At 35.5% G+C, this 22,756-nt stretch overlaps 2 protein-coding genes across 2 annotated transcripts in view; one reads left to right on the top strand and one right to left on the bottom strand.

Moving 5' to 3' along the window:
• Positions 1 to 12,445, bottom strand: part of METTL4 (methyltransferase like 4) — a 21,417-nt gene extending 8,972 nt beyond the window's left edge. The window contains exons 1-8 of the mRNA XM_015813467.1: positions 12,410 to 12,445; positions 11,021 to 11,462; positions 9,516 to 9,578; positions 6,506 to 6,866; positions 6,073 to 6,142; positions 4,995 to 5,169; positions 1,711 to 1,817; positions 410 to 504 (exon numbers count right to left, since the gene is read on the bottom strand). Coding sequence (XP_015668953.1) covers positions 410 to 504; positions 1,711 to 1,817; positions 4,995 to 5,169; positions 6,073 to 6,142; positions 6,506 to 6,866; positions 9,516 to 9,578; positions 11,021 to 11,413 — 1,264 coding nt within the window. The 5' untranslated portion in view covers positions 11,414 to 11,462; positions 12,410 to 12,445. The remainder of the gene's footprint in view (positions 1 to 409; positions 505 to 1,710; positions 1,818 to 4,994; positions 5,170 to 6,072; positions 6,143 to 6,505; positions 6,867 to 9,515; positions 9,579 to 11,020; positions 11,463 to 12,409) is intronic.
• Positions 12,446 to 12,671: 226 nt separating this feature from the next.
• The window catches only part of NDC80 (NDC80 kinetochore complex component), a 14,865-nt gene continuing 4,780 nt past the window's right edge, over positions 12,672 to 22,756 (top strand). The window contains exons 1-14 of the mRNA XM_015813466.1: positions 12,672 to 12,687; positions 13,603 to 13,762; positions 14,141 to 14,230; positions 14,705 to 14,831; positions 15,229 to 15,401; positions 16,394 to 16,496; positions 17,434 to 17,520; positions 17,798 to 17,891; positions 19,482 to 19,588; positions 19,681 to 19,825; positions 20,211 to 20,416; positions 21,407 to 21,559; positions 22,120 to 22,209; positions 22,641 to 22,733. Coding sequence (XP_015668952.1) covers positions 13,662 to 13,762; positions 14,141 to 14,230; positions 14,705 to 14,831; positions 15,229 to 15,401; positions 16,394 to 16,496; positions 17,434 to 17,520; positions 17,798 to 17,891; positions 19,482 to 19,588; positions 19,681 to 19,825; positions 20,211 to 20,416; positions 21,407 to 21,559; positions 22,120 to 22,209; positions 22,641 to 22,733 — 1,569 coding nt within the window. The 5' untranslated portion in view covers positions 12,672 to 12,687; positions 13,603 to 13,661. The remainder of the gene's footprint in view (positions 12,688 to 13,602; positions 13,763 to 14,140; positions 14,231 to 14,704; positions 14,832 to 15,228; positions 15,402 to 16,393; positions 16,497 to 17,433; positions 17,521 to 17,797; positions 17,892 to 19,481; positions 19,589 to 19,680; positions 19,826 to 20,210; positions 20,417 to 21,406; positions 21,560 to 22,119; positions 22,210 to 22,640; positions 22,734 to 22,756) is intronic.

Below are 22,756 nucleotides of genomic sequence, written 5' to 3'. Positions count from 1 at the left end.
TGCCATTAGTTTGTTTTTCTTCCCCATATTTTGCTAGCAAGGTATCAAGGCTATATCTACAAATAGAACAATTAGCCCAAAATCAATTCCCAGGAAATCCTCTGAATAAATTTTGCTATGTTATAATCTTTTAAAGATCAGCTTACTTTAACAGTTGCAATAATGACTATTAAGTCTAAGGTAGTAAAATTATATATTAGCATGTCCAGTTAAAACTGAACCAACTGATAGGCAAACTGACATTCACAGTTGAGCTCCTAATGAAAATTCACAAGCTCTCTGTAATTTCCTGAAAACTTCCATGTCATATTAATGATCGTCCAAAATCATCAATACAAATAGGTAAGAATACTAAGCAATTAACTAGCCAGACAAATTGAAAATATAAAAATCTATTTCTGGAACTTACCTGAAAGAGGAGGCTTATGTGAATGAAGAGTACAAGGTACACTAACAATTAATTTCTGATCAGGAATTGCAGAAAACTTTTCATCTTCTGAAAGCCTGTTTATATATATTTATAACAAGAAAATATAAAAAGAAAACCTTAAGCGATTTATACAAATAAATAAATAAAAGTATCTGGGAAAGATTTGTATGTTCATTGATGCTTCTCTTCCTAAACAAAATAATAAGAATGATAAAAAAAAGAAACTACTCTCATACTGGAAGCCATAATGAAGCTAATATCTAATTGTTGAGAGTATTTCTTTTTCTGAAAGCTAAAGGGCAGCTTATGAAATTTTTTAAGTTTCTGTAAAACAAAAGTAAAACTACAGGAAGAAGACAGAATACAACTAATATATATTTCAAATATAAATATTGCCTGGCTTTATAATACCAGATAAATATGTAATTCCAGGGCACAAATGATCCATTTGGCAGCAACAACCAATACCTTTTCTAGGGCTAACACAAGATGGCATATATAAGACTTAACTAAAACTTTACTCTAAGTAGATGAAGGAGGCATAGAAAACACCTACCTCAGGGGTCCCCAATCTATGGGCCACGGCCCGGTACAGGGCCACAGGCTCTTGGCCAGCAGGCTACAGAAATGGCTGGCCAAGGTGCGCACGCATGGGCATGCATTCCCCACTTGCGCTAGCGCCCATGCGCAAACAGGAACGCAAGTGCAGGTGTGTGTGTGGCCCATTTGCACATGCGCAAACGGGCGCTAGCTGCTACGGGGGTGCGCAGCCGTTCATGCATGTGCATGGCACCAGCGCATGCTGCAAGCACGAACGCGGCCACTAGTACTGCACCAGTGGGCGTGGGCCCGTTTGCCTGCGTGCATGCGCGGGCACATGTAGTAATTTGGAAGCTGCTCTCCCCTCTGGGCCGCCAGCTCAGAACGTGGGAGCATTTGGGGAACATTTGGAGCAATAAAGGGGCAGTTTGAACTGCCAGCTGACTGTGTTGCCTCTGTGCCGTGCCCTAGGTCATCACATGCATCTATTGGCTCTATAATTATATCCTCCCCCCCCCAAATTTAATAATAATTGGATATTCACTGAAGGTACTTTAAAGCATTTCTTGAAAAAAATAGTTTTGTACCATCATGGGAAAGAGAAAACTAATCAGAGATCTTGTATTAAGAAACCGCACTCATTACTTTAAACTTGTTTGCAAAACTCAACTAAGCATTTCTAACTAAATGCTACTCAATAATACTGCACATAAATAATATAACAAAATCAATGTCCCTACCTTAATGGTACATCTGTATTTCCCTGGACTCTACCCAGTACAAGAATTTCATATGGCTTTTTGTGAAGAGAATCTAATGGAATCACAAATTCCCCAGACTTTGTAATCTGAAACAGAGAAATTTGAACAAATGTAGCAAGTGGAAACAAGCGGCACAAGCTATTTTTTGTGTGTTTTACACAAATTTGTTTTTAATACAGAAAACAGTGACTGTTTTCTATATTAGTCGAGCACTATATCCATATATATAATTACTTCTAACATGACTACAAATAAAAAAATACAAATCCATACATTTCTCCAGATCAGGAGTCAAGAGCTACCCAAATCTGGTCAAACAAAATCAATTCTTGTGTTTTATATATCCCTCACTGAGGCTAAATGCTACAAATTATCCATTTAACACTGAGTTATAAATTAAGATTAAACTTGACCTAACTGTGTCAGCATTACTTAAGAACAAAATAAGTGTTAAAGTTGAGGAATATTGAGGTTCAAGTATATAAGGGAAGCTATTAAATAGGGGATTGCTGTATACGTAAAAGCAAAATTGGAACACTGAACACTGCTACAATCATTGATCGGGGCAATTTATGCTTAAGGGCTGCAATCTGATCACCACAGGAAAATGGCATCGTTCCCTTTCCTTTCCATTTATAACTTTTCTAAGAAAATCAACAATATGGTGATAACAGCTCCTCCAATTTAAAAATCCTATTCCTTAATGTTAGATCAATTGCTGGAAAAGCATCTATTGACAACATGTGAATCACAGACCCTTGGCTGACAGAAATTGAAGCAATTTATCTTTCCCAGCTTTGTTCACCAGGCGACTCTATAGTGTACACCAGAATAAGACTGGAAAGCGGGCAGGAGAAAGTACATGGGCTGCAGAAATTTCAACTCACTTATCCCAATGCTTCATCCCCTATCTGCTAATTCTGAGCATAACCTTTTGTATTTGAGTGGCTGGAACAGTAGAGAGAATAGTCCTTTGTGAAACAGCTTAGATTTATTTTGCACCTTGGAAACAATGTGATTCAGTTCACCAAAGCAAAAATGTAAGCCAATTAGTCTCAACCAAGAATTTAAGTGGCCTCAAATTGTATACAGCCTACAGAACTACTGCAGGACGAGTCTCCTCTGAGCTTTCCAAGCTAGGTATTTTCATGACTGCTCATGACTGGTAACAGCACATTTTCAGTGTTCAGGTGCTCATCAATGCCATGTGTTTTGCACATATTACTAAAGCATTCATGAAGCCATTCAGCCTGGAAGATCTTTTGTCATAACCAGAAGGTAGGGCTAGATTATTGATCTATGAAATAATAGAAAATACCTGTAGCTCGGGTTTTAGATTTTGGCTGTGGTTTGTTCTCTAAGCTTGTTTCAATATAATTTCTGAACCAAACTAGGTAACATCATCAGCAAGATTTTCTTGTCCTATTCTCCTTAGCTTATAAATGTCTTGCTGATCTATGGCAGGGGTGTCAAACTGCCAGCCCGCAGGCCGGTTTCATCATACCGGAGCCGCGCCCACCCCATTGCCGGCAATGGCAAAAAAGCTCCGTTACGTCGCGCGACGTCACAAGTTTGACATGCCTGATCTATGGTGTCCCATAGGGTTCAATCCTTTCCTTATGCTATGTGGTATCTACAAAAAAACTGCTGCAGAAGGTCATTTGAAAGTTTTAAATGAGTATCATCAGCCCCTTACTATACTACACTGTGGGGAAAAGGTATTGTTTTTACAGAAACTGTACAGCTAGTCTTTAGAATACATTGCATATTTTTCTAATCTTGAATTTTGCTTGAGTATGGAAACTATACGTAGGAGCTAGGACCAGAGGCCCCTGTTACGTTCAAAGCCAGCTTTAACAAGAATCTGCTGATATGATAGTTACTTCAAAGACAACCCCTAGGAACTAATAGCCATAAAAGGTAATTTGTAAATAAGGGCAGGGGGTGATAGATTGGGAGGAATGGGAGATATAATCAAGGTGGGGAATACTGTATTCACTTTAGGCACTTTGGATAGGTTGTGACGGCCTGAGTACTCAGCCAAAGAGGAAAAGGTGGGAGGTAAATTTGCAACGGCAATAGGGAATATAAAGAAATTAAACTGATGATTTAAGATGTGTCCACTGTACCCAGGAGTATGTGATACACCCTCTTTGCAAAGTAGTAAAAATAAAAATATTGTTGTTTTCTCTGGAAGATTTGGCTGGTGATTGTTTATTCCAAACTAGACAACGAATCCCACATACACCAAGGAAGCAATTGATATACTTGAACATTATTTAAAATGTTCAAGTATATTTAATAATGGGCAGATGAGAAGTAACATCTAAATTACTTTAGACAAGATAACAGTGCTGTTAGCAAAGAGGAAAATAGATTTGGAAATTGAAATTCAGCTTGTTTTGGGTAGAGGTGCATTCCCTCTGAAGAACTCCTTCATCCTAAGCTATGTTTCACCTTTGTGTACTTATATCTAGCCCGCCATCTGCAGGACTTTCTGAGCCTGACAATGGTTATCGACTGTGCTCTGCAGGAAGCTACCCTTGGAAAATGTCCAGACGTTGTGGCTGGTGTAAAATGTGGCAGCTAAGCTGCCAACCAAAGCAAAGTACAGGGAATGTATGAATCTATACATTCTGCATTGCTTGCTAATGGCATACCATTAGCTAGTCTACAGGGGTTGACTATCTATAAAATATCATCTTCCATTTAGACTTTGTCCACCTTTTAACACTGGTAGAAGAGGCCCTTTCTAAGAGGCAACCACTATCAGAAACTCATCATTCTGATACATGAGAATGGACACCTTTGATCTCCAGCTATAGACTACACTCCCTTAGAAGGTGCCTTTGTTTTGTGAGTTTATTATTAATGTTTGTTTACTTTTCATATAGTTGTTCTTAAGTGATCACCAGAGCAGAAAGATGGATTGAGGAATTACAAACGAACAAACCTACTCTAAAATTTCTAGTAGAAAAACTAAAAACAGTTTAAGCTTTGCTCTGGCATTGATCGCACATTTCTAAGCTGACAATGTTCTCATTTATTCTTTAATTTTTAATTTTAACTGTAATAAAAATAGAAATATGGTATGTAAGTCAGAACTGAGGTGTGTGAGTTTTTGATTATCCCAACCTGTCACTTATAAATTAAGAAAAATAAATAAATAATAAGGTAAAACGCATTTAAAATGTACCACTAAAATTAGTACTGGAATTACCATAAGCAAATATTAAATAGGAGGAAAAACCCAGCAAACTTACTTTTACCCAAAACCATTCAACAGCACCATGTATAGACCAGTGAGGATAAAGTTCATTCTTTACAAACTGTAAATGCTTCTGTCTGTTGGTCACCCATGTGACCACAAGACAATTTGGAGCTGCCAATGCTGGAACAGGAATTTCTTTGATTTGCCAGTGAGACAAGAAACCATACCTAAATGTGGATACATTGAGAAAATTTAGAGCTCGTCCAAATCAAGAAAAGATGTTTGAAATTGTCTGACACTTTTACAAACTTTGTCTAATTTAATATCTAACTAGATTAAATTTGATTCAAGAGTGACATCCAGTGGTGAAAAGCTTTACTTTTACATTTGGATCTACTGAATGCAGCAATCTAATTACAATCCATTTTCACCTCAAAAAGCAGATACATATTGGAGAAGAAAAAACTTCTGAAGCAAAATGAGCTTTTAATGAAATATTTTGCTGCATTTCTGAATGTTAGATTAATAGTTGGAGGTGCAATAACTGTAATTTATTCTATTTATGTGGTGTTTTGGAAGCAGCATCTTGTTCAAGTATGAAATTCACTACTAAAGAGTGGCTATCGGTCACCAGATTACAGAATTTTAAAGTGGGATTATGAAAATTCTGATAAAATAAAACTATTAATGGCTGACAATCCTGATGATTATGTACTTCCTGCCATATGAGACTGTAGTCTTCTGAATGACAGCTACTGTGGATAAGCAACAAGAGACTTATATTCATATTCTGCAGGCTTGCCAAAAGCATAAAATTAACTATCATGGATATAGAAATGCTAGGCTATACAGCAATCTAATTAATTTTACAATTTAATAGAATTGTATTAATAAATTAAATTAATAAATTAATAAATACTAACCATTACATCCTTACATTTAATAATCTCAATCATAAAAAGCTTGCTAGAACACAGTTAATCAATTTTTATATCAAGCATATATTTTATTCAGATACCCTTTTGCAAATTACTTTTGTTGTAGCACTAAAACCTTAACATGCAAGACGGCATGGTATTAAAAGTTATATACTTAATTTATATAAAAATATACATTTATAGGAATCATACCGATTGCTTCTTTTAACAGACTTGTTCTCCCATGGTGGGTCTATAACAATTATGCCATACTTCTTTTTATCTGAAAAAAAAAAGAAATATTCTTTGAAATTATAAAAGTACTTCCCATATTTTAAGCCCCTAATATTTACGTCTTTCAAAGGAAGTGAAAGTATGATCTTTCCCTACATAAAAATATATAAAGAAGTCTGCCCTTATAAGTTTATGTCAACCATATTGCTCTTATATGTAAAAGCTGTATTTAACTAATGACTCAGTTTCATATCGCAAACAATTATAACAGCTTCACATGTACCATAAAATTGTTCAAATGGATAATCAGGTCTTTCAATTCGTCCTTTATTAAAATATACACAGAACTGCTATGGCAAAATATTTAGGGATCGCTAAACAGGTGAGCAATTTTACTAAGATATGTACTTACAATTCAAAAGTGGCTGCATACATGAAAAATCTGATAAAAGAAATGAACTTCTGGGGGGAAATAAGTAGTTCTGTCCCATTAATGTTAACATCTTTGCATTGTTTGTATTATTTTCAGTAACACAGATTAATTGAACTTGTTCTGGGTCAGAGGTTTCCTTGTCTATTACACATTTTTGTTCTTTTTCTTTCATAGGAACGAAACACTTGGCCATCTCGCATAGCTCAGCCAAACTGCAATTATTGTGTCCTCTGTCAGATGTCTTGACATAAAACTGGTCTGTAGGATTAGGCTGAAGGAAACCATTTCTGCGTGCCTCCTGGATTAACCATCTACTCCCATCCAGAATTATGCCACTGATCTGTGTACAGCAATAAAAGATAAAGGAAAATTGCTTGAAACATGTAGATTTGTCAACTGTAATTTACTAAGAAGTTCATATGAAATAATGACTGCACAAGGTAAACATTAAACAGTTATAAAATGATTTTAGATTTGTTCATCTTAAAATTATTTCTTGGTGTTTGAATGGAGAATTCTTCACATGGACATATTTGCAAACAGAATCATTACAATAGAGATAGGACTATTATAAATTTATAGCAATCTTTTACTAACCTTGAGGCCTACAGATTCATCACTACTTAATTTGCAATTTGAAAATGAAACTAAACTATTTTAAAATATTCACTGTATTTAGGAATACACAAGATCAATTAACAACTACCACCATCAAAAGGCCTAACATGCACATAACAAGAATGTCTTTCTTTATACAAGAAGCCAAACTACATGCATACATCACACTTAGCCATGGCTTAGCCAGACTGTTGAGTAAATAAGAGATTCACATATTGTTATGTAATAAATGCATGGTTTATAAATAAGATTAGCAAAAAAAATCATGCTAAGTACCTTATGACTTAGGACATTATGTAAGTCTGTTCTTAGTTAATTCATAATCTAAGCTATAAAAACGTTTTTTTTAATAATGCTCAATGACCCCAAACAAAACACATTATGACCCAGCATGTATGTTACTCAGGATATATTATTTTAGTTGTGGTTAACAATATCATGACTTCATGATTTGACAGAAGCAAATAATTCCCTACTGTTCTAAAGCTGCATTTGCCACTGATGTGCAACAACAACTTCTGGTTTTTCTAGCATTTGAAATCAGTTATTGCCCACATGACTGACTGTAGTTAAAAGTACAGCATACTCTGGCCCATGCATAATCTCTTAAGTCATTTCTTATAGAATATTCTAGAGTCATTTAACCACTATTAAGCTAAAACACTAGTAAATAGAATAGGCTTCAGCAATGACTGGATGAGGCTGTCAAGACATTAAAAGTCAATAATGGGGAAATAGCCTTAGTCACAATAAATAGACTATGTATACACTACAGTTCATGAAAGAACTTAAGAAAATTTTATTTAAGAAAATTTCATACTAGCTCTTTTTCACTGGGTTTGCTATTATTTTTTAATCATTCAGTGACTTCTGAGATTTTGCATCCTCATCTATCAGTTCTTTTGTTTGTCATCAGAGTATCTAGCCACATTTTTATGTTGGCCTCTTTTTCAATTGCCTTCCATTTTTCCAAGCAACAGTGTCTTCTTCAATAACTCACCTTCATATTTTGTGCCCCAAATATTTAAGCTTTAGCTTCATTATTAATGCTCCCAGTGAAGTCTAGTTTTACTTCATCTAATATTGTTTGTTCTCCCTATAACCCAGAGTATTCTCAACATTTTTTTCTAGCAGCACAATTCAAAGGCATCCAGTTTTTTTCTTTAACTTTTCTGATAATCCAACATTCATGTTACAATTTGGGAAACCATGATCCTGCTCATACAGACCACTGTTGGTAGTATAATGTCTTGCTACTGTAATATTTTATCTAAATATATCATTGCAAACTTTTAATTTACTTCATTTTACAAAGCATTCTGAATATGCCATTTCAAAATAGTTGACTTGCAGTATCTTTCCTACTTTTTAAAATACTATTTATAGGTAGTCCTCAACTTATGACCACAATTGAGCCCAAAATTTCTGTTGCTCATTTGTTAAGTGAATTCAGCCCCATTTTACAACTTTCTTGCCACAGCTGTTAAGTGAATCATTGCAGTTGCTTAGTAACATGGTTGTTAAGTTAATCTGGCTTTCCTATTGATTTTGCTTGTCAGAAGGTCACAAAAGGTGATCACATGAACCTCGGACACTGCAACCATCATAAATATGAACCAGTTGCCCAGCATCTGAATTTTGATCATATGAACATTAAGAGGCTGCAATGGTCGTAAGTGTGCAAAACAGTCATAAGTCTTTTTTTTCAGGGCTGTTGTAACTTCAAATGGTCACTAAATCAACTGTTGTAAGTCAAGGATTATCTGTAGAGTGAATTTTCCACACTAAAATATGGCTGAAATACCAATCTGTTCACTGTAGGCACCTTTATAGACTTTTTTCACAGATGTCTAATATTTACCAATATATACTTATTAATTTTAGAATAGCAAAAAGTGTGTTTTATAGTAGAAATTGCAATTAAAACAACTCCCCCCCCCCCAAATGCAATATGATTTTAGAATAGTTTGCACTAAGCAAGGGTGGATTCATACAATGTATTCAGTCATGACTGGAGCCAATTTGGTGTAGTGGTTAAGGAGCTGGTGTAGAAATCAGAAGACGCGAATTCAAGTCCTGCTTTGGACATGAAAGCTGACTGAGTAACTTTGGATCAGTCTTAGCCACTCTTAGCCCAATTCACCTCATGGGATTGTTGTTGTGGGGAAAATAGCAGGAAGGAATATTAGGTATATTTACTGCCTTGAATTACTTATAAAGAAAGGTGGAATAAAAATCTGATAAATAAATAAACCACATTATACCTAAACATGAAGTGTGAATTTGACTTTTATTTCAACATACAATAAGATGAGCATATGTATGTCACAAAAATAAATGGTACTGTCCCATTATTAGTCTTCAAACTTACCTTTAAATGATAATCTAAGATATCACTTTCACCATGATTAAGTTCACTGCTTCTTTTCCGTTTCTAAAGTTGAAAATGGGCATGTTAGCAATACTACCATTCAAATGTTTAGCTACATTAACTACATTCTGTATATAAGGAAAAGATGTATTTTGTGATGAACTAACATCCCTTAAACTTCACAAAGACAACTAAATGTGTATGTTAGTAAATAGCAGAATCTTATAGATTCACAACTTGCAACCTAATTGGTTGGACTCAATGGTGGCAATGCTTCTCAGAATCCCACAATTCACCAACTATAAGTTCTAGTGGGATGTAGATACTTGGGAATTTCCTTTGTGGTATTTATCTCCACTTTTCCAGTTCTTTGGGAAATGTTAATTTCAGGGAAATCCTGGTTTTGATTTGCAGGTATGTGCTCTAATTAAGTCCTTCTTTCACCCACCAAGCTTCTTTCGAAAAAGAAGGCCCTGGAGGGTCTTCTTCCAAAGGTGGAGCACAAGAGAAGTTCAGCTGCCAGGATTGCCATTACTAAGCAATGCAGTCACATGACATCACATTTGCATCAGTTAGCAATGGAAAGTTCGGTCCCAATTACCATTGTTAACTAAGAACTACATGTAACACTAATTACCTACAATACTCTTCTCCAATATGAGATGAGCTCCAGATGACCTCACAAACAATTCTCTTATCCAAAGCCCGTGCTGGCTGGAGATAATGGAAATTGGGATACTGGGGGAAGTGGTGTTATCCAGCTAGTGTTCCATACCCTGATCCCATCCAGAAATGCCAGTGCTACATTTTCATGAAAATTACAGCAGTAATACAGTATATCCAGGGAGCACCAAATGTCGGTGACCCAACATAAATGAACTATAGAAATTGTCTAGATAGTTAGGTTTTTGGAAAGAAAAAACTATGGTTGTTGTTGTTTTTTGCAGTATCCGTTTCATTCTAAACTATTGACTGTAAGAAAAATATAGCATTTCCAGACGACTGATGGGAAAATGTCCCTCACTTTTATTATCTAACGTGTCATTGTATGTGACACAGAAACTACAACAGCCATGTGGCTTTTTGAAAGAGAAAATGCCACGTAAGGAAACCAGCATTAAACAATTCCTTCTAAGATTACAACTCAGGGACTGTAAATACATATGATAGCATGAGTGTAAGACACATATTATTACTATATTACTCAGTGAACTACTAATATGGTCTTCTAGAACAGGACCATTGTTATCTATAAATTCACTAATAAAATTTTACTAGCACATGCTAAAATTAGGTGTACTTGATTTCATTTATTAGAGTTTTATTAAATGCTGAAAGCAGGTAAAATTATATAGTGCTAATTACTAATAATCTACAAAGGACATTTTTGGACTGCAAAAGTAACAATCTATAAGTATTTTTATAATAAACCAGGGATTTCATTTTATGCTATTTACATATGAAAATGTATGTAAATATGTAAGAAACATATCTTTATACTCTACCTTTTTAGCTTTAACTGTAATAACAGATTTGTTGTCGTCATTTTTCTGCTGTTCAGATTTACTAGTTTCTAGATTAGTCCCACTATGCTTTTCCGTCTGGAAGCTTGCAGGAATATGGGGCTTAAGTACATTAAAAAAATCTTCTCGAAATAAGTATGTCCTCTTTACCATCTGATTAGATTTTTCTCCTGAGTTTCTAAATTCAGGAATAAATTTTTTTGTACATGATTTTATGTGAATCAGATTTGTATCTGAGGAAGCAGGAATAACAATATTGTCAAAACAATCCTGAGCTGACTGCTCAAGAGAATGGCAAAAATTGTATCCAGATTTATTTATGAAAGAGAGGTGATCTAGCATCCAGCCAGCTGGCAGATAACATACAATTGACATTGTCTGCTTTCCAAGGCATTCTTCTTCCAAATGATTAAAAACTGTATTCCTTGGGGGGTGGGGAGAAACAGAAAAGTAAATCTTTAGAGAAGTGTTGCATTAACCATTAGTTTACCCAAATGTCAAGTATTTTAATTCAATCCTGTGAAACTAGGACTTTCTATGAGCACAGCATTTCTCTTCTGTTCAAGAGACCAATCATTTTCAAGCATCCATGTGACTCTGAAAAAAAAGATGCCATTGCTTTAAAAAATTAGCACTTCATTAAGACTATTCTTATAGCCAATGGGAAGATATTTTCCTATATTCTGTATCCAATATTTTGCATAACAAAAAGGAAAAATAGCAATAATGATATTCAAAGAACAGATACTTGAGATAATTTTCAGGGGAAAATTATTCATATACGAGATCCTATACTGTGTCATACATCATTCACTGTTCCTGTAGCTGAATGTTAGGCTAAGGTTCAAATTAAAAACATAAATTGCCCATCAGTAAGACCATAGGTCTGAACACATCAAAACATTTGAGCAAACAAAAGTTAGTTTTGTTTAAAAATATGGATAATTATAACATTTAGATTAGTATAGCTGAGAGAACTTTAGATAGATACCTATCTTGTTACAATTCTGGAAGAGCCATAACTAGATATATCCGTCAAGTTACTATCCCTCTTGCACTACACTGGTTTCCTACAACTATTTAGCGAAGTCCTAGGGGGAGATTAAATTTGAGCTGGGTTCTTTCTTGCAGTCTTGCCCTAAATTATAGTTATAACTTAGTAAATCTTGCAGAATTCTACGGAGTTTATTTCTGAGTAAACCACAGCATTTTCGATCGCGGTAAGGAGATCGCGAAGTAGCCCTTGAGCCAAGTCTTCTGCTCCGTCTCGGACTCGAATAGCCGCGCTCACAGAGCCCATAAAGGACAAACATCAGTCTGTAAGCATGCCAGCTGGACCTACTCCCCTTACTCCCACGGGGAAGACCGTACTTCGCTCCCAAGGGAGAAACCACCTTCCCGCCTGTAACTCACAGCTACAGCGAGCAGCTTTGGTAGAACGCCGGAGATAACCATAGAGAAGAAACGCGATTATTCCGCTTGAGCAATTTTATCCTGAGACAACTTCCTGTTTCTGAAGGAAATGACGTTACTTTCCTGGGTTTGTTTTTTTTTTAAAGTCAATGGACGCTAACGCAAACGGATGTTGCGATAGGCGGGTAAATTTGAAAGCAAGTGAGAAACGGGCGGTGACAGAGCAAGAAAGAGCGGTGAGTGGCGATGCAGCAGGGGAGGTTTCCAAGGGAGCAATGCTGCTACCGATGAATAGGTTACTAGTATCTGACTGAGGTCGGCCGCTGCCCTTTCTTTCCCAGCTTGGCCGGATTGGGAGAAAAGGCTTTAACGGTTGGTAATATAAAAGCTCTCCTTGAGAAACCAAGGCGCAGTTGACAGCTGGTTTAAGCTTCACCAGTCGGTAGCGCTCCTCCGCTTTTTCTTGGAGGAAAATTAAAGCCGCCGTCACAACTTTCCTTTCAGAAGAGGAAAATCCCCATTCTTTTCTGACGCCAAAGGAAAAATTAATTTTATATTACATATTCTAATTCGTTCTTCTTTGCAAGTGTTTGCGTCCGTGTACCGCCGAATAAATAGGAGGAGTGAAGCCAGAAACCCCTTTTTGGGAGGCGTTGTTCTGACGAATGAAGGCAAATATACGTGTCTCAAAATAACGTTGCAGGATCCAATCTGGTTCGGTCACCATGGCCAAAGGTTTAATCCTCTTCTTTAGTTACACACATTCTGGTGAGAGAGAAGTTCCCCGAGGATGGGCTCCATCATGAGTCCAAAAGCTCGGGAGACTAAACCTCTAGTCCCAGCGACCGACCCAGATTGGATCCTCCAGGTTTTGTTCTATTCAGGAACGGAAAGAGAGAGAGAAAAAATATTCAGCAAATGCACCCTGCTCTTTTTCTTCCAGTGAGCAAGAGGTTTGAGGCCATTTCACTTCTCAATTTTCAAAAATTTCCTTTTGGTGGGTGCAAGACTGGGAGTGAGTTTGCTTTGTAGCCAAGGGCTTTTCTCTGCTGAATTCTTTCCAGTTTATTATCAGCAGAGGCTTTGCCACCCATCCATTCCAATCCTTTCTGCTGCCCTGGACAGAGCCATTTCTGCTTTCCCTTCTACAGGTTTACAAGTTTACCGAAACACTGCAGCGTTCTTCTGTATTACAGTTTTCTCTACAACAATGAGGCGTAGTTCAAGTACTAGTCGAATCAGTTGCCGGCAATCCATCCAGCCACTGAGGGTGCAGGATACTAATAAGACGGGACTTCATACACCCCAAACGTAAGACAGTCAGATTCCTTTAGTTGAGGTGACATTCATTTATTTGGCTTAAATTTCCAAAGCATGCTTGCTGAAAATATTAATGCCACTTGTGTTTTATTCTTGTTACTCTTAAAGGCATATACATATGTATTCTATGTAAAAAAATGGTTAATTAGATAAATTCACTATTTTGTGTAAGCTAGGATTAAAGTATGATCTGTTCTTTAATTTACTCATGCAGTAAACTATAGTAGAAAGTACATACATATTAAGGAATAGACCACATTAAAAACAAAAATTAAACAACAGATAACTTTATTGGATGGCATATGAAGATGATTTCAGTTTTGGTGGTTTTTAATAATTTGTACAATTCAATAATATTTTCTTTTCAAGGCAAGAGAGAAGGACTACTTTTGGAAAGCAGAGTGTGGGAAAGCATGCACCAGGGACATCAGAAAGGAAAACTAGTTTTTTTGGCAAAAGGTAATTAGCATTTCACTTGGTAGGATTAACTTGAATATTACAATGTTTCAGTATCACTTCCACTAGAATAAAGGACAAGAAAAAGCATCAAGGACTTGGGTAGTTTTAAGTGCAGGAAAGCCTTGCATCAGGAGTGAAAAAAAGTATTAGAATTTGTGCTAATATCCCTTTTGTAGTTCCTGGAGCTTTCGAGAATTGACAGGACTCTACTCCAAAAATGTGCCCTGGCCATTTTTGGAGTGGAACTTTAACATATCACGTAAAGTCTGCTATAGCTTTCAAATCAATAAAATTTGTATTATTCTGTCTTATATTCTCAATAGAAGAGCTGGAAGACTTTCAAATGACATTGCCATTCTATTAAGTCTCATTTGTTATTACAAATTGTATTTTCTATATTTAAATAGTTTTGTAGAGATAAAATGAATAATGCCATAGTTAACCTGGTTGCATATTTTCTGGTTTCAATTTAAGGACTAGTGGCTCTGGGAGCTTACGGAACAGCCAATATGGTGCATTTGGAACCATGGAGAAAATCAAAGAGCCTAGACCACTTCATGACAAAGCATTCATTCAGCAATGTATCCGTCAACTTTGTGATGTATGCAGCACTTGTTTAGTTTAACTAATTAAATCTCTCTTTAATCAGAATAAACTGTGGCTGCTGATCAATGAAATTTGGAAAAAGTAAGGTCAAAATAGACTAATGGGCCAAGAAATAACGGGCCATCCAGGTTTTTAAAAAGATATGAATTACCTTCACATTTTAAAATCACAAATGCTATGAACTATCACACTTTTCACATAAAAACAATGCATCTCAGCAATATATTTTAATTATAGCAAAAATATATGTAAATCTTTGTTAATTAAAATACATGATTAATCTGCAAAGTTCTCTAATTAAACAATAATTTGGCCCATACAGAGATCTGGATTGCTCTGTAAACTAGCATAAAGACCCAAACAAGTAATACTTTTAATTTTTTCCCCCCTAGTTTCTTATAACATATGGATACGGTCCAACAGTCTCTGTGAAATCACTCCAAACTCCTTCTGTTAAGGACTTTGTGAAAATTTTCAGCTTTATTTATGAACTCTTTTGCCCTTCATGTGACCTTTTGGGTTCTAAATTTGAAGAAGAAATCCCAAGAATTTTTAAAGAGCTTGGGTAAGTACCTCCCCATTTAATTAATTTCACCAATTAAAAAGAATATAACTAAAATATTTTGTGGATAATACATTTCTTGATTACGTGTTAGAAAATTATCATCTTCCAGAGTTTATTAAGATTCTTAACTTTATTTCATTTTAATTTAGTAATATTTAAACAATATATTATAACTAGTCAAACTATTTGTGTTACAGTTAGTCTCATTTAGCAGCCACAATTGGGACAGGCAATGCAGTTGTTATATAGTAGCTAAATAGAAAATCATATTGTGCTTATGATTTCAGCTTCTTTTGCTTTACAGCATCAGAAGAATAAAACCCCAAAGAAGCCAGGTGAGCCTAAATGGCGAAGGTTTCTGGTACTTGATTCACAAGGACATTGGGTAAAAGGGCAAATACAGCTCTTTTTCTTCACTTCCCCCACTCTTTGGAATGCTCAGCCCCGTGCTGAGATATTTAGCAACGGAAAATTGATGTTTATATTCATTGGAGAGACAGGGATTACATGAAAGTAAACAGGCACAATGGGGAATACACATTAAAAGAAATGTGCTAGTGCCAGCTTTTTGCCTAGCATGCTCCCAAGCCCTGAGCCTCTTAGTGGGCAAAAAAAAAAAAAAGCTGAAGGTGTGAAACTGATTAAAGTCTTGTCACTCATAAGCACCAATTACTAAGGTCACAGGGCTGAGCTGGTCCAGCATAGACAAGTTACTAACTGACTAATGTGCAAAGGTTGTAAATGTGAGTACTGTTCACAAAGTTACTTTTTCATCGCTGTTGTAACTTCACTCACTGCCTGAGGCTAAATGAGGTCTATTTGTTAACAAGAAAACTACATAGACACTCCTGAATGTCTGCCAAGAATTTTGCTTAGTTTGAAGGCGGACACTTTATACAGCAAAGATAATAATATATGTGTCCTCTCTACAAATGATTCCTGACTTCAACATAATATTGANTTTTTATATAGAAAACATATTTTTCTTACAGTTATCCATTTCCTTTGTCGAAAAGCTCTATGTATACTGTGGGTGCTCCTCATACGTGGCCTCAGATTGTAGCAGCTCTGGTCTGGCTGACAGAGTGTTATAAGGTATTGAAAGGTTCTGGCACAAAGTGAAATTGTTTAGTCTATCTGTTGCTTTCTTGCTTTTTGTAATCGGCTTTTGCACCAGGGAAATCTCATGCAAACGTGGGAAATATGTACATGGATGGGATGTACTAAAGGAGGGAATAAGAGTGTACAGGAACGATTGATGTCTTCCTTATGATCTAATGGCTCTGTTGTCTAATTTTCATTGGCTAACAAAGTTTATGAAGCAATGCTACTAACTTTCTAAGGTATGGCACTTCTGGCCGTAACTCTGCCAGTGTTCCAGATTGTTTGCCACCCAGCTGCTTAATTTGATCAAATAAAGTGCTGCTTGATCAAGAAGTCTCAGCTTGGGTTATCTGATTAGATAGATATGATATCTCAAGTTCAAGTAAGGGACTGGGACCTTACAGTATTATAGATAACCAATTATATATTTAGCCACATTTATAGGTATTTGCTATTTCACCTAATTTTGATCTTATAAATATAGAAGTGATACACTGAAAATATATAACTGGGTTAATAAAATTCTTGATGTTCTTGTGATTTTGACAGATTCTTTGTAATATATAATGCATCATTAGAGCTATTGTTGCACTTTTGTTGCCACATTAATTTTATCAAGCAAATAATGATAAATTTGCTACCAGTAATTTTCAGGCAAAGGGCCACATTTGAATTCCATGCCAGGAACTCACCAAAAGTGGATGAGACCCAGAACAAAATAAATTTCATTAAAAATTAATATTTTGTGTTAATATAAATTCTAATAGATTTAATGTTGTTTCCTTTCTGCCTGGCAACAATCTTCAGATATGTGGGTAGGGATACACAAATTGTATTCTGATTAGTTCAGAAAGGAAATAGCAAGTATGCTTTACTATTACAGTAGGAAACATTATTCATTGTGACTATGTCATTGTGTCTTACTCAGTTGTTTACTTGTATGAAAGAAAACCCACAGTCATTTGATGAAGGACAGATTTTGGGAGAAAGTGAAGATGGAATTTTGCAAAACAAGGTATTTTAGCTATTTCTCCCTACATTGTGGAATGCATATTACTTGCTGGCAATAAAATTATGATTCTGATAAGAGTTTAGTATATATTACTTATGAAATCAGCAATAATAATATACCGGATGAATGTTAAACGTTACCATTTTTACTAAGCATTTTGATCTAGAAATGTGAAACCTTTTCTTAATAGAGAAAAAGCACACATAATCTGCAATGCAATAATGTTTAGCATATTTTAAAAGATCCCTAACATTAAACTATTTTTCAATTATGTCCTCAGCTTTTTTTGGACTACTCTATAAAATGTTATGACCATTTCATGAAGGGTGGAGACAGTTTCGAAGAATTTGATGCTGAAATAGACTCCAAATTAAGTGAGTAATTTAAATTGTAAAATGTTAAAAAAAATAGGCATTACTATTAATCTTATGAATCTTTTACCATTTGCTTTCTGTAGTTTCTCAAACTTTTTAAAAAATTTCCTCGCCAAGCTATTAATGTAGGATGTTTCTGTTTTAACTCTAGTGCAGGGGTCTTCAAACTTGGCCCTTTTATGACTTGTGAACTTCAACTCCCAGAATTCCTCAGCCAGGCACGCTGGCTGTGTGTTCCCCCCCATCATCTCACTTAATCTATGAATATGAGTTACAGTATATTTTATTATATAAATAATAGACATTTGGTATTTAGTCTATCTGCTGTGCTCTAACCCTTTTCTCACAGGCTTAAGTTAACTTCTAAGTCAAACCTAGGCAGAAAGATCATAAATTCTTTGTATGAATATTCGGCAATGAGATATAAATCCACCTCCATGCTGTTATTGAACTAATATATACAGATTAAACTAATATTTTGATTAAGTAGTATTTTTGTGTCTCTTAAATAGTAAAATAGTTAAAATGTTTAGTTGAATAGTGACAAGTTATGGACTAAGGCTACTTAGGAGTAATTGTGGTAAAGCTGTTGAAGGTAGTACTGTGTATGCTGCCCTGAGCTGGGCATAAGGTGGGATATAAATAAATAATATGTTGGGAGAGAGCATGGACTAATGATACATAATGGAGCTATATTGATGCAATTATTATCTGATTGATAGTTTAGGTGGAAGAACATCAACGAAGTTCATATGTTACATTTAGTTTTTTGAGAAAGGAAAAAAGGGGAAAAAAATACAGTGATGGAAATTGTTGATTGGTGAATGAAGGGAGACTTGATCCTACGATCAGATAACCCACATGCCTGTAGCTCTTGCCCACCAGCTGCTTGCCTGGGATTCATGCCTCTTCCCATGTCACAGTCATGTTAGATTCTTGCTTAACAACGGCAACAGGGGGGTAGAGATATGTAAAATTTGGTGTATTAATATGTTATAGAATAATGTATTTTTTTTTAAAGGAGGTGCTCGACTAGCACCCTCAAACTGCATCCGAAGGATGAGGAAAGGAAGGAGGTGGGATGTGTAGGGTAGTTGAAAGAGAGGAGGAGAGGTGTAGGTAGGAGGGGAGGAGAGGAGAGGAGGAGGGAAGTAGGTAGGAAGGGTGAAAGAGAGGGTGGATGCAGGGGGGGGCTGCCGAGCACCTCTGAAAATATTCTTTTATGGTTATGTTTAATATGTTTTTTTATTAATGTACACCATATTTCTATTTAGAATTTGTTTATTTGAAAATTAATAAAAATTTGAAAAAAAAAATGGTTTAAATCTGATATTTAGTAAAACAAAATATCAACTTATTTCCCAGTGTTTACTTTTTGTCTCAATTACTTATTCTGATTAATAGTAGAGCACTGGAGTGATTAGAGCAGGGGTGTCAAACTCGCAACATCATGTGATATGTCACGACGTATCGCAACTTTTTTGCCATTGCCGGCAATGGGGTGGGCGCGGTTTCGCTAAGATGCATCCGGCCCATGGGCCGGCAGTTTGACACCCCTGGATTAGAGGGTTATTTTGATCTTTCTTTCAGAGGATCTGTTTAAAGTACAAGAAAAACATTTAGCAGTCTTAGAAGAAAAAGAAAAAAGGCTCAATGAAGAGATTGCAAAGCGTGAAAAGGAAAGAGAAAGTGAACCAGTGAGTAACTGAGTACATGGGTCTGGGAAGATATTTCTATAAGTCTGATTTTAGTTAACACACTACAATTTCCATCTTTTTGTATGAAAAAGGACCGTTTAGAGCAACTGCGGAGTCTGAAATCATCTTTACAAGCAGATGTTAAAAAATACGAGGCTTATATGGCCAGTTTGGAATCTCTCTCAAGCAGTCTCAGTCAAAAGACAAAGACTATTACAGAGGAGGAAGAAACTGTTGGTAAGGAGAAACTGCTTAACACATCAGTACCTTATTTTATAGCAGGCATGTCAAACTCGCGACATCACGTGACGTTGCATGACGTATTGTGAATTTTTCCCCATTGCTGGCAATGGGGTGGGCGCAGTTTTGTTGTGATGCATCTAGCTATAAAATGTTGAGTATTTCTCAGCTCAAGGGAAAGATCTAAGCAGAAGTAGAGAATTTAATTACAACTTTCTTAGTACTAGTAAGTTTCTCACGCCTTTTAGTAGATTCTTCTTATGAGATCAAGTTTTTAATATTTTGAAATTTTATCCAAATAAGTATTAAGCTTCAACTTCATTAAACATTAAAAAAAACTTATCTGTTTTCTTAACAAGATTTTATTTTTCTTGACTTTTAGCCATGGAAATTGAAGTACTGAAACAGGAAAACGCACATCTGGTGGTCATTTGTGATAATCAAAAGTATTCCACTGCAGATGTTGAGAAACTGAATTCTGAAATAGAGGAGCTGAAGCAGGCAGTAAATAATTTAACCAAGGAATTGGAAGAAGAGCAGCGGCATCTGTGGAATGAGGAATTAAAATATGCAAGAGGAAAAGAAGCAGTATGTATAGCTAAAACAAAAGTTTTGAACATCTGACACTAGCATCTGGGAGACTAACGTTACTACTGCTGCTGCTTTATTTCCCATAAACTGAATTAGATAACAACATTTTATTCTGGTAGTAGCAAAATAAATAGTATTTATAACCATCATTGTAAAACTTTAATTTGCTGAAAAATATTTATCTTCTCTGGAAATTTTTTATGTCACCTTTTCTCTTTATCTCATCTAAAATACCTTGTATTTTTTTGTGACTTTTTTTTGGAGTTCCCTAATATATTTTATAAAATAACCTAATGAAAGCTTTATTTGCATCTCAAACCATTTTTAAATCAGTACTTTTAATCTAAATTATTTTGAGACACAATTTTAAATTTTTATATTTCTCCACAATTGTTTCTTTCTGTAGCAAGATTTCATTTAGTCTCCATCTAGATCAGGGGTGTGAAACTCGCAACATCACGTTTTATTCCATTACTGGCAATGGGGTGGGCGCGCTTTCGGCATGATGCATCCGGCCCGTGGGCTGGCAGTTTCACATCCCTGATCTAGATGAACCAGATTTCCTGTTGTGAACCAAATTCACAAGATTATACGAAAGGGTCTTTGCTAATATTTATACCTTGGTGGCCCAATCCAAAAATTCAAATCATATGTATTCTTGAAAGGCTCTATTTCACTCAGAAAGTAGGCACTCTTTTGAATTGCAATTTTCTGTCTCCATATACCAGCCAACTTTAAATGGGCCATCAAATCAAAAGGAGCAAAAACTTTTGATAGTTTGTCTTGAGTAATTTTAATGTTTTTCAGAAGCTGGGAAGATACAACACCTTATATTAAAATTTAAATATAGGCATTGAAAAGACAAACTTTGAAAACACAAAGAAATGCAAAACAATACTGTGGTTATGAAGCAGTTCCGGTTTTCATAGATTTCATCAGCTGTAAGGTGCTTAGGGTATGCATCTTAACGATGTTTGTTCTTTATAGATTGAAGCAGATTTGACAGAATACCATAAATTGGCTCGAAAATTAAAACTAATTCCTACAAGTGCAGAGAATTCTGGTGGTCTTGATTTTGAAATTAAATTCAATCCCGATGCAGGACCTAATTGTCTGCTTAAGTTTACAACTCAGATTCGTGTAAGTATAAGTTCACTTTTCATGTAAAGCTCTTTTAGATAATTGCTTTCTTTCAATAAATGATAGTTTAACAATACTTAAAGATGAAGTTTGATTTTCTTATCACAATGAGTATCAGGAAGTTGATATCATATTTATTATGCACAAAAATTGTTTGAGTATTATGTATAGACTGGAATATGTTAATGAAGGCTTAAAAATCCCTGTACATTTAGGTTAAGGATGCTACCTTAGAACATCACTTGTTGAAAGGGCTTATGCTATCTTATTTTGCTAATCAGCTTCCTATTGGAATCTGATTGGCTACTATGGGGAACACAATGTTTACCAGGTAGACCATTGGTCTGATCCAGCATGGCAGTTCCTGTGGCTTTATAATACAGAACCTCTCCCTGCATGAACTAATGTAAAAGTACTTGGGAAAGAATATTGGTTTATAGGAGGATCTTTTCTATATTATATGCATTTGAGATTTATTTAAAGTATTTATTTCTTGAGTCCTGTGACTGGACTACTTCACCGGAAAACTTTGTAATTTTTTGTTTATATAATTACGGCAGGCTCCCCTTCTGGATCTCATGAACAACACTGAAGAGGAGATTGCAAATGCAACACACAGAAAAATTGGCTTAGAAGGCTCCTTAGTACAGGTCAGTTCCTAACTATCTCTGGTCTAGTGGAAACCCAGCTATACTGTATAATGTAACGCAACTTATAGTAATCCTTGTTTATCTATACTTTTCTTATTCCTAATCATATTTCAGAGTTCATAACAAGTATAGGATTGCTAGGAAAGGAAACTGATAATGGAATGAAAAAAGACTATAATAGACACTGCAATCTAAATTTCAAGATGTTCAGTAGATACACTTATAGATCTTCAAACTGTTCTGTTTGTAAGCTAAAAGATTTTTAAATATTAAAGTGTTGGCTGGAGTCAGAATGTTTTTAATTATTAAGAGTGTATTGTGGGGACGTTTTCATCTATTGCAAAAAATGTAGACTTGAAAGCAAAGGATGTGAACTGGAAGCACCCTTGACTTTCAGTACTAACATCCTTTATTAAATAATATTCTTTAAGGTAAACACAATGGAAGCTGAACAGAACAGCATTGTGAAAACATTAAGAGAAGAAGCACAAAAACTGGAAGATTTATGTCAGCAAAAAGCAAAGGTATTGCCCTAAATATGATGTAT

The sequence above is a fragment of the Protobothrops mucrosquamatus genome, unplaced genomic scaffold, assembly GCF_001527695.2.
Source record: "Protobothrops mucrosquamatus isolate PMUCROS unplaced genomic scaffold, P.Mucros_1.0 scaffold158, whole genome shotgun sequence".
NCBI classification, from domain to species: Eukaryota; Metazoa; Chordata; class Lepidosauria; order Squamata; family Viperidae; genus Protobothrops; species Protobothrops mucrosquamatus.
The sequence above is the reverse complement of the archived record's forward strand: the minus strand, read 5'-3'. Positions and strand labels throughout refer to the sequence as shown.